At 36.1% G+C, this 12,824-nt stretch overlaps 1 protein-coding gene across 2 annotated transcripts in view; it reads left to right on the top strand.

Annotated features, from left to right (window-relative positions):
* Nucleotides 1–12,824, top strand: part of LOC306855322 (3',5'-cyclic-AMP phosphodiesterase 4C-like) — a 62,154-nt gene that overhangs the window by 30,065 nt on the left and 19,265 nt on the right. The window contains exon 1 of one of the 2 annotated variants that reach the window (XM_079393927.1): nt 3,418–3,609. The exons of the other annotated variant lie outside the window; for it this stretch is intronic. Coding sequence (XP_079250053.1) covers nt 3,470–3,609 — 140 coding nt within the window. The 5' untranslated portion in view covers nt 3,418–3,469. Of the gene's footprint in view, nt 1–3,417; nt 3,610–12,824 lie in introns of those variants that run through there. 2 annotated transcript variants of the gene reach the window in all.

Genomic DNA, 12,824 nt, shown 5'->3' with positions numbered 1-12,824 from the left:
CATGTGACTTTGGCCAGTTAAACTACAGCAGAGCTCTGAGCTATTTTTAGGGTTGGTGTGATTCTAAACTCCTCTGTGAACTTAAATTTCTTCCAGATGTGCAGACTTCACCGCGCACGTGAACTCAGCCTGTGTTTGAGGACGCCATGTTTTAATAACGCTGTTGGAAGCCTGCTGGTTTAATGAATATTGGAAAGAAATCGCTGAAAGTTTTTTATTATAAGGGGGTTTTTCACTTGGTCGGTGAGCTCGCGCTGCGGCTGAACTGATTTGATTATAAAGGGAGCACTCTTTGCTTGGTTTCTGTATTTAACCTGTTCATAATTTGAATACAAGTTTTATGTTTCATACTGGAGTTTCAGGAGTGACAGTCATATTAAAATGCGAGAGTGTATCTGAAATTGTAACCATAGCAAAGGAAAAATTGATGTGTGCATTAAGCCTTGCAGTGTAATTACAATAGACCTTGTAATATGTTTCTTTATTATTCTATTATTTTCGTTTGATCTTTTAATGCAATGTTTACATGGCTGAACAATATTAGAAGACCACATGCTAATGTTTTAATGATTTACGTATAATTATTAATAATGTTAATAATTAACTAATTATTTTCTCATTCTTCTTCTTAAGTCCTAAATCCACTTTTGTTTGTTCTGTTTTCTGTGAAGTTTTGGAACAACAATGCTTTGCAGTTTGCTGGTCTATTTTTTGATTATCAAATTTTTCAGATGAACTAAAAAATGAGTTTCTCAGTCAGTGATCTCTTCCTGTATAAGTGGGTTGTTCTTGGCCAAAATCGGCTGCAAAAGTGAGCCAGACTTTATACTGCAGTCAGAGGTCTGGCCATGTGAGACTCGTGTTTGAGGAAAACTGTTTTGGTTCTATTTGTGTTGCAGGAATTTGAATACTGCACCAAAAATATATAATAAGAGTACAGTAAGGCAACTGTATTTTGCTTTGGATAATGAGCGCATAAGTATCAAATGATGTGAAGGTGCTGTGATGATTGAACTTGGGTCACATTGCTAATTTCAACCATACTGTGTCTGAAACCTTGGTGCCTCACTGGCTAGCCAGTCCCTAACTGAAGTAATGTTTTGTTTATGATGGAATTTGTTATGGAAATTGGTTTTAGACAGGTTTTTGAGTTGCAATAAATGTTTAGGGACAATGCTTATTTCTAGGGATGTAATGATTCCCTCAACTCACGATGCGATATGATTCATGATACTGATTTCTCAAAACAATTTTCTCAATTCTTTTTTATTTCTCAAACAAAATCCTGCAGAATTTCTCGATAGAGATCGCTAAACTCCATGTTTTCAGCTCATCAGTCCTTTTTCTATAGAGAGTGCATGGTTGCCAGGTTGGGAATATTACGTAAACCACTGCACAGAAAATGTATTGATTTATAAAAAAAAAGGTTTGAATGCTGGAAATCTGGCAACTGCAACCATGAAAGCTTGTGGAGGCTTGTTACCAATGCAAGATAATGCAAATTCCACATTAAAACGAAACATTTTCATGGTAAATAACCAGAGGGCAAATAAATTGAGAGCAGCAGAAATTGTGATCCCGAATTGAAGTACAACTTATTTGAGTATAGACTTCCTTTCAGTGTCTAGTTATACCAAAAAAGCAGGTGTGTGATTTCTGAGGATACTTAGTTCTGCAGTATTTGTCATGAAGTAGGGTTATTTAATGAACGACTTATACAAACAAACAAAAAAGTCACCTGCAGAATGCTCCTGTTTTTCTTTTGATCCTGATTTATTGTCTCACATGCTAGTGAACATATAATTTCTGGTAAAGCTCTGTGTGCAGGTTTCTCAGGTGAACTGGTTGAAATAATTCTCCTAGCAGTTCTCAATGTGTGGCTGCCCCCTTCTGGCTGAATGCTGAATATTAGCTTTGTGTGAACTGTCTGGACGTGATAGTTTGGTTTGAGAGTTTCAGCTATCATCAGTCCATAAATAATAGCAAGCAAAGACACTGTAATACACAGAGAGAGAGAGAGAGAGAAAGACAGAGAGGAGAAAGAGCAGTCTTTTGGGAATTTATTGCATGTGGAAAGATAAACTTTTGTAGGTGTGTGTGTGTGTGTGTTTACATAGCTCTGTCTCTGTGTCTCATAGTTGATCCTACTCACAGTCTCACACTATTCATACATGAATATCTCTGATGTTTTGATTTCAACAAATAAGATTTGCTTTCCAGCCATCATAAATGAAAGTGTCTGTCTGATCCATTAGGGGCTTGAGTATTAGTATAGTGTGTGTGTGTGTGTGTGTGTGTACGTGAAATCCGTGTTACGTTTTGTCTTCATTGTGTTTAAAGAATTTGAAAACTTAATAAACATCTAATCCCATGAGTAAAAGTGCACTTAAAAGTGTAATTCAAAAAATATATGTGCTTCAGTATGTATAATATGTAAAGTACCAGATTATAATTTTAACTGTAGTGTTATTCGATATTACATTTAAAGTTAATATATTTTAAATGTACTAATCTACAATTTAATTATTACAAATATATAATTACAGTTATCACCGATATATCAAATACGTGACATGTACATTTCAATAGAAATGTCATATTTCAGTTTATCATAAATGCTTGTCAGTACATTCAGAAGTGTTTCAAAGACAACAGAATTATGAAATTACATAAATATGACAAGAAGTCCTACTTAAGTGGGTCACAAAGCATTCAAAAGTGCATCTAATTGCATTTAATATAAATTTACACTGTACTACTTTTTATATAATTGCAATTAACATGCAGTATCTGAAAACATTAGATTCAGTTTGCAGTATAAGTATATTCTTTCCATACTAAGTGTGTACAAAAGTGGACTTCTTTTTCACAAGAAATGAGTATGTGCTGTTTATGTCACTTTGATATTTTGTAATCTAATGCAGTGACATTCGTACCTTTAGAGTTTGAGACATGTATGCAGGGATGTACTGTAAATGCTCCAGTAAAGAGTTAATATTGAGTCAGTCATCTAGTGGTACCGCCTTCTCCATGGGCTGTGAGTCACTGTTCAGCTGCCAGTCCTACAAACACACATAAACACACACACACACACACACACCCATATGAGGCCATTGCTGGTGTAAACTCATGTATACGAGTTCAGCTGTCTGAGCAGCGGAGGGGAGCGAGAGAGAGAAACTGGCGCTTGGTGACCTTAGAAGTTTGTTTGTTTGTCAATTATCCTTGTATTTTACAGCAGATTTACAGACTATAAAAAAATACATTTTATGAGGACTAAAAGGAGTCGGTGTGATTCTAAACCGAAGAATGACGACTAGGCAAAAGCGAGATGTCCGGGGGAACTCGGTCATGTCAGCATGGCTCCATGTGTTCATCGCTCAGTAACTCAGCGGTGGGAAGCATGTGTTTCAGACTACATGAGAGGAACAGCTGATTTCTGGAGGGAAACGGCAAAGGAGTGATAGACATGGAGGGAAATATGAGTTTGCCAACTGGCTGTGTCTTTCTTCCACCCAGCGACCGCACTTTTAAAGTTCGGAACGTCAATCTTTGCGGCTCCCCGTGCGCTGTCAACTGTCCGATTGACATTGTGCAGAAACGCAGGCGGTAATTGATAATTTTTTTATTTTTCTTGCTTGTGTTGTCTATGGAAACAGTTATGCAGGGATGGTGTTTGGGTCTTTAAAAGTTTTTTCTTTAAAAGTGTTAAAATACGTTTTTACCAGTTCAACAGGAGCCAAGTAAGCCAATAGTAGGTTGATTTCCACAAAAAGGGCGACACTGAGGGTCTGCGGTGCTGTCAAAATATTTGTTTGAGCGGTCTGACATCAACTGCTGGCTCAACCAATAGAACGCAACCTTGAAAACTCCATTCATTTTCTCCATAGGGAAATTGATTTTTAGCAATAACTGATCAAACTTTTAAAGACAGACCTGTTGTGAGCACAGAGGTTGGTAACTGATTGTATATGCTTTTGTTGAATCCATCTGTTTGCCCTAATTCAACATTTTCAAAATAATTGTTTAATATTGGAGTTTGTAGTAAAAAAAAAAAAAAAAATCCATTACTCATGATGATGGCAAAAGATAATTTTAGCTCCGCCCATTCCCTGCAATGACATAATAAAGCCGATCTCCCTACGCTCTCAAAATACTTAAATATTTGTACGTGTATATATATATATATATATGTATATGTATATATGCATATTTTTCATGAACCAACAACTCTGAATGAACAGTTCTATGTTTCTCTATCGATTTTAATTAATGTCATTCGCAGTGTTTCATGGGATTGTAGTTTCTTCCCTTGTTAAATCTGTTAAGTACACAGTCTTGTACCTTTGTTTTTTTGACTGATTTTCATATACTTTTTGCTTAAATTCAAAGTTTGCAATGTTGTGATTCTCCTCATAGTCTCCTCAAATATATATATTTTTTTAAATCCCTACGGTAAAATATTATGGGGAAAAAAATACTTCCGGAAAAAGTGGGTGGGCACCACTTTATAGCAAATGTTAGGGGTGGAGCTACTTGTTTGTCTGACCAATAGCAAATGGGGGCGGGGTTAAAGGGGAGATAGTAGTGTTTGGGGAAAAAAATTGAATTTTCTTTTTTTTGATGATCATAAAATGAAAGAGTATCAGTCTGATTTTTGCTATGTTTGCATTTTGGGTGATTCTGTTATGCTTAATAATGGCACATATAAGTTGAGGATGTCGACATAGTCTGCATTAGAAAGAAATGGCAACATTTCAATTAACTGGTTTTGTTTAAATCATAAAATATTGTTTAATACCCCTGAATCACCTAAATATATTAATTAATACCCACAAAACTAGCTTTTATAGGCTAAATAAGGTAGAAATAGCTCTTACAGTTTGTAACAGTTGCATGATTTCCACTATTTCCAGTGTGTATAATGCTAAATTCAGTAAGCAGTCTGTTATGCGAATGGCAGCACAGTTTTATATCCTGCTGCCAATATATTTCTTTGCTGCCAGCACCATCATGACATAGAGTAAAATTTATGTTTAGCATTCAGTTGCTAGTTTGTAGTTAACAGAAGCTGATTCATTTGAGGTCATTTGACATGTCTAATTATGTTGTGATTATCTCTGTTGTTTTAGTAGTATTTTAGTAGATATTTAATGCATAGGGATTTTATATTTGATTTTATCCTGTTTCAAAGATGTTTAAAAGCTTTTTTTCAAATGAATTCATTTCTGCCAAAGACTTACTTTTTAGTTTAGTCCTTCATATATATGTATATGTATAATTTTATTTTATTGCAGTATTCAGGGGGTGGAATGTGCTTAACATTTCATCCTTTTAATTGTTTAATTTACCATTTTATTATTCTTTTGATTTTGGTATGAAATGGCCTGGCAAGCTATTATAGGTTTATAATTATATAACAAATTATCTACACTATCATAAATGTACTGTACCATTGTATTTCCACGGTACTGTAATTACAAACCCGATTCCAAAAAAGTTGGTACACTGTACAAATTGTGAATAAAAACAGAATGCAATGATGTGGAAGTTTCAAATTTCAATATTTTATTCAGAATACAACACCGATGACATATCAAATGTTTAATCTGAGAAAATGTATCATTTTAAGGGAACAATAAGTTTATTTTAAATTTCATGGCATCAACACATCTCAAAAAAGTTGGGACAAGGCCATGTTTACCACTGTGTGGCATCCCCTCTTCTTTTTATAACAGTCTGCAAACGTCTGGGGACTGAGGAGACAAGTTGCTCAAGTTTAGGAATAGGAATGTTGTCCCATTCTTGTCTAATACAGGCTTCTAGTTGCTCAACTGTCTTAGGTCTTCTTTGTCGCATCTTCCTCTTTATGATGCGCCAAATGTTTTCTATGGGTGAAAGATCTGGACTGCAGGCTGCCCATTTCAGTACCCGGATCCTCCTTCTACGCAGCCATGATGTTGTAATTGATGCAGTATGTGGTCTGGCATTGTCATGTTGGAAAATGCAAGGTCTTCCCTGAAAGAGACGACGTCTGGATGGGAGCATATGTTGTTCTAGAACTTGGATATACCTTTCAGCATTGATGGTGCCTTTCCAGATGTGTAAGCTGCCCATGCCACACGCACTCATGCAACCCCATACCATCAGAGATGCAGGCTTCTGAACTGAGCGCTGATAACAACTTGGGTTGTCCTTGTCCTCTTTAGTCCGGATGACATGGCGTCCCAATTTTCCAAAAAGAACTTCAAATTTTGATGCGTCTGACCACAGAACAGTTTTCCACTTTGCCACAGTCCATTTTAAATAAGCCTTGGCCCAGAGAAAATGCCTGCGCTTCTGGATCATGTTTAGATATGGCTTCTGTTTTGACCTATAGAGTTTTAGCCGGCAACGGCGAATGGCACGGTGGATTGTGTTCACCGACAATGTTTTCTGGAAGTATTCCTGAGCCCATGTTGTGATTTCCATTACAGTAGCATTCCTGTATGTGATGCAGTGCCATCTAAGGGCCCGAAGATCACGGGCATCCAGTATGGTTTTCCGGCCTTGACCCTTACGCACAGAGATTGTTCCAGATTCTCTGAATCTTTGGATGATATTATGCACTGTAGATGATGATAACTTGATTTAACTTGATTAAACTCTTTGAATTTTTCTCTGAGAAACTCCTTTCTGATATTGCTCCACTATTTTTCGCCGCAGCATTGGGGGAATTGGTGATCCTCTTGCCATCTTGACTTCTGAGAGACACTGCCACTCTGAGAGGCTCTTTTTATACCCAATCATGTTGCCAATTGACCTAAAAAGTTGCAAATTGGTCCTCCAGCTGTTCCTTATATGTACATTTAACTTTTCCGGCCTCTTATTGCTACCTGTCCCAACTTTTTTGGAATGTGTAGCCCTCATGAAATCCAAAATGAGCCAATATTTGGCATGACATTTCAAAATGTCTCACTTTCAACATTTGATATGTTATCTATATTCTATTGTGAATAAAATATAAGTTTATGAGATTTGTAAATTATTGCATTCCTTTTTTATTCGTAATTTCTACAGTGTCCCAACTTTTTGGAATCGGGTTTGTACATGTTATTCTTTGAAGTTCCTTGGGTTGTGTACCATCACTGCGCACAATATATGACGTATATATGAAGGGCCACACTGTCACTGCCAAATGCTTTTGTTTGGAAATAGTAGTTATAACCTCCACTGATACTGTATGTAATGCAGATATGAAATATAATGCTGTTTTATATAGTCTCAGGTCTTTATCTCAAACACATCAACCACGCTGTCTTTTATCTCAGAGCAAATTCACGTCACTTTCAGGACTGTGCACAGCAACACAGTCTGCCATGTTCGGCCTCTGTTAGTGACCCGGAAAGAAGTGTGTGTGTGTGTGTATGCGCATGGAATATTTCTGAATCTACAATAAGAAGTCTTGATTCAATATTACTTTAAAGAGATAGTTCACCCCAAAAATGCCATCCTTTTCTCCTTATGTTTTTCGAAAAACTCGTTCAAACTGATTGTCCAGACATTGAAAGCATTTAGTGACCGCATCTGTCAGGACTGTTATAAATTATGGCTTTGACTAGTAACTTACTGAGAAAGTTAACTTTTTTAACATATTTCTCTTTATAGCACCATGTATGAATGTTTTTTTCTTGTATATATAATAAACAAACAAATAATTAGTCTTGATGTATAAATTCCTGCTGTATTTCACAATCAAATAATTAATGATTAATTATAAATTAATAATTATTATCAATGTATTAATTATCGTTCATTTGTAAGTCGCTTTGAATAAAAGCGTCTGCTAAATGACTAAATGTAAATGCATCTGATAGGATTGTTTTCTTACCGAAACCGACTCCAGAGATCACCTCATTCAAGCCATCTTGGGCCAATTATTTTGCTTCGGATCTGAGCATGATTGCCATGTTCATAAAGAATATGCCTAATCAAACCAAAGTAAGGGAGAAAACATGCCAGGTTCCCGAAACAAATGCTCCAAACGAGCCAGGTGTGAAAACCCCTTTAATATTTTATTTTGTGTTATTTTAGTATCACTGAGATACTTTTATAGTTTTTATTAATATTGTGAATCAGTTTTTATTTTTATATATTGTTTTCATTTCAAATTTGGTTAAGATTTTAAGAATTAGTTTATTTTTGGGGATTTTTGGTAGCTTTTGTTTTAATTTATATATGATTATGTAGTTTTGATAGTTTTTTTTGAGAGTTATTTTACATGAAGTTAATCTAAATGAAAATGCAGCTAGCCGAAATGAAACGTTTTTATATTTTATTTCAGTTAACGTAGCGAGAGCTGCATGATAAATGATATTTTTGATAATGATTTCTGCTCAAGCATAATCATGTGTGATATTTGCCTGCTGGTTATTTATTCTGAAAGTTTTAGTTTGGTATTTGCGTTATCTTGCATTGGTAACAAGCGGCCACAAGCTTTCATGACTGTGGTTGCCAGTGTGTTTTCAGGGTGTAAATCCCCAACCAGAGCCCCTACATAAATTGATACATTTTCTGCCTAACCTGGCAACCATGTGCACACACTTTGCTCCATTTCGGAAAAGCACTGATGAGTTGAAAACATTTAAGCTAGAGTTTAGCGTTCTCTTTTGAGCCAGTCTGTTTTCATTTGCTTGCTAAATCTGCTAGCAAACCATGCAAGTTGACGTTCTCTTGGATTTGCGCTTATGTGAAAGTGCAATAATTCTGATGAAAAGTGAAAATTCTAAAATGATAATAATTGTGATTGTATTTGTTGAGCAAAATAATCATGATTTACCATTTAACCACTATCTAATTTTTTAAGTACCATTTGTTAATGGTATTAATTTTAGTTTTAATTAACTATAAAAACCCAGGTTTATATGGGTTTACATTTCACCCAATTGTTTTTAAATTTGGGTAAAATGTTCCTTTATCTGCTTTTGTGGCCCAATTGAGACACATAGGACAAGTGGCTGCAGTTTTTATATTTGTTTTGGGATGATTATTACGTAATTTGAGCAGGATTGCAGCAGCCATGCTTGAATTACTCATTTATTGGAACATTTAGATTCAAGCCACATCTGCACCTCTAATCGGGGTCCGTCCATCTCCGCAGAGCTGTTCTAGGCCCATCATGCACTGAGTCTTTATGACTGGCCACTGTGCACTTTAATTGGCTTTGCTCAGTAAGCGATGCGTCCTGTCCTGTCACGATCGAAGCAATGTTCCAAATAAAGACCGATTCCTAATCAGAGACACTAGAGTCTGAGCTCTGGAATACAGCTGGTGTTCAAGTGAACGAGGGAGAAGAACTGTCCTTTATTACTGCAGACCTCTCATCGTGCTCTTCACACCAAGAGCTTATTGATCCCATCGCCCCAGATCTCTCTCATAACATGAGCTCCTGGTGGGATCGGCGTCCTGTCGGTCTCCAGTGCCTCGTGTTTGCCTGTTCAGAGTCACACATGAGCAGGAAAAAACACAGTAATGACTTTGAAAGTGTTTAAAATCATCAGCTGGAGAACAAGTGTGGTTCGGTTCATTCTTTGTTATTACATTTTATAATGTGTAATGGAGTTTATAATTATAATGTGATCTTGTCAGGAATGGGAAAAATTCTGAAATTTAGAATCAACTTTGAATATTTATAAAATCATAATTTCTGAAATTAGACACATTTATATAATGTAAATATTCAAAACATTTTCATGCAGACTCACAAAATGTTAAGCACAGTTTTTTATTTTTATATATATATATTAGGGCTGTTAACGTTAACGTGCATGCGATTAATCTAAAAATTTTAACGCGTCAATTTTTTTTTACCGCTAATTAATCGATTGATAAGGTTCAACCATACTAATAAGCAAAAATGACTTTAGATAAACTAACAATTGTACTGCATTGTTTTTGTTATTGCTGAAGAGTGTTGAACCTTCTTCTTAGGGCTGTATACCTTGGAGAACCTGGCGATACGATACATACCTCGATACACAGGTCACGATTCGATACGTACCTCGATACAGAGCTGTCTCGATACGATTTGATACAATGTGACACGATTCGATACGATTCAATAAAAATACATGGGCCAGAGCCAATTAGTTAATGCTGAACACATTTACTCAACAAACAGAACTCTGCATTTTTCTTCAATTTAATGAAGACAAAAGTGCATTATAACAAAGTGCATTTTGCTTAAATATTTGCAACTTTAAGTGCTCTGATTAATTGTACACAAATTGTATTAATCTGGAAATTACCACAAGTCAACATTTAACTTTCCAAGGGTACAGTCTGAGCTCACACAAGCACAAAATCTTCTTCTTATTATTCTTAACTTCTTATTAAATCTTCTTATAATTCTTTTTTGTGACACCATGTACTGCCATAACATATTTCACTATGAAATCACTTAAATGCTACATCTTGCTTTAACATTTTCCATGAGTTTTTTGAAACTCGCGGGTGCCGCTGCGCCCCCTAATGGCTGGGCGGAGTATCGATACTAAGGGCTAGAATATCGATACTGTATCTTTTTTTATTATATCGGTATGTATCTAAGAATCGATATTTTGAGCACACCCCTACTCCTTCTCCTGCGTTCTACTTTACAGACGTGAATTTACTCTTCCTTCAGCCTGAGGTTTATTCATGACACTTTTTGGTGTGAAAGGGCTTTTACATTTGCTATAATTAGAACTTCTTGTATTAAAAACAATCAAGCCTTGTTCATATTTAAAAAGTAACACAAAAGTAACGTAACGCATTACTTTCCATAAAAAGTAGCTAAGTAACATAATTAGTTACTTTTTTAGGGAGTAACGCAATATTGTAACGCATTACTTTTAAAAGTAACTTTCCTCAACACTGCTCATATGTGATAAGGGTACAGCGAACCAGTGTTGCCAGGGTCACGGTTTTCCCGCACAATTGGGCTATTTTGAAAATACAGTCGCGGGAAAAATTACAGAGCTGTGGGTTGCGGTTATTTTGGGCTACTTTTATAATATACCGCGGCCGCCCAAAGCGGATGCACATGTGATCGCAAAAGGAAGTTATTACAAACACTCGATGGTGGTTTAAAGTGAGTTCTGAGTAAAAGTGTACTATTAATCTCATAAGTTGTCTTATGTAGCATGACGCTAATGTTAGCTCTAATGCACCTGTAGAACATGCAGGTCCAATTCTTCTTCATAATGCATTTTGTCATAATACTTCATGTAAGGTCGCAAGAGTTTTGTTGTATTTATTTAGAAATACTTTAGATAATAGTTGGGTAAATGTATACTGGGATTGAAGCGATGTGGTTTGGTAAACATTTTATTGCCAGCATAAAGGCTGATAATGGCTGAAAAAAAAGAAAAAAGAATACTTATGTCTCATACTTTGCAAAGGTGTGAAAAGTTCTGTTTCCTTAAACTAGTTTGTCATGCTTTTCTTTAAAATCCTAGTATTTTAAATTTGCGATTAATCGTGATTAATCACAGTCCATGGCTGTGATTAACGCGATTCAATTTTTTAATCGATTGACAGCACTAATATATATACATTGTAATTTAGGTGTGAAATGTAATATGAAAATTATTCTTAATTGTTCTTAATCAATAATTATGGTTCTTATTGTCATTGTTGAATACAATGAATTTTTCTGAATTCAGAATTTTAGAATTAACTTTGAATATTTATAAAATATTTAAATTTAAAATTAAAATATTTAAAATGTAAATATTCAATGCATAATATTTTATGCAGATCCACAAAATGTTGAGCACATAGTTATGTAATATATAATTAAATTACAAAAAAAAAATCTAATTTGAACTAGCCTACAATTCCACATTCTGCTTGCTACCTTCAAATTCAGGAACTGAAATTAAATTTTGAAATTATGAAACATGTACTTCACTGGAATCACTTACATTGATGACGACTTGGATAACTGGGAATCGTCTCTACATACTGCTTCATTTTCCCACGTACAGTATTTGTACAAGCAGTTTGTTTTATACCTTGAGTAAACAGTGTGTACTAACATTTTACTTCTAACTGTGTACTAATCATTCTCACCAAGCTAATCTAAGGGGAAGTTGTGGCCTAATGGTTAGAGAGTCGAACTCGTAATCTAAAGGTTGCGGGTTCGAGTCTCGGGCTGGCGGGGATTGTAGGTGGAGGGAGTGAATGTACAGCGCTCTCTCCACCCTCAATACCACGACTGAGGTGCCCTTCAGCAAGGCACCGAACCCCCAACTGCTCCCCGGGCGCCGCAGCATAAATGGCTGCCCACTGCTCCGGGTGTGTGTTCACAGTGTGTGTGTGTTCACTGCTGTGTGTGTGCACGTTGGATGGGTTAAATGCAGAGCACGAATTCCAAGTATGGGTCACCATACTTGGCCGTATGTCACTTCTCTCTTCTTCTTAACCCTTTACCCTGAATGATACTCATTATGTATTACGTGTGAATCTGCCTGTTCTTAAAAAAAAAAAAAAAAAATAGAAAGAACATGACCGGAGTGGGCAGCCAATGCTGCGGCGCCCAGGGAGCAATTGGGGGTTCGGTGCCTTGCTCAAGGGCACCTCAGTCGTGGTATTGAGGGTGGAGAGAGCGCTGGACATTCACTCCCCCCACCTACAATCCCTGCTGGACCTGAGACTCGAACCCGCAACCTTCGGGTTACAAGTCTGTCTCTCTAACCATTAGGCCAAGACTTTAAAACCAAAATAAATAATACCAAAAATTTAAAAGTGCAGCATTTTGCAAATATAAAGATTCTAAATTAGAACTATGGCAGTTTATGTTA

This window comes from Barbus barbus (assembly GCF_936440315.1).
Source record: "Barbus barbus genome assembly, chromosome: 35".
Classification (NCBI taxonomy): Eukaryota; Metazoa; Chordata; class Actinopteri; order Cypriniformes; family Cyprinidae; genus Barbus; species Barbus barbus.
Note: the sequence above shows the minus strand (reverse complement) of the source record. Positions and strands in the feature narration are given on the sequence as shown.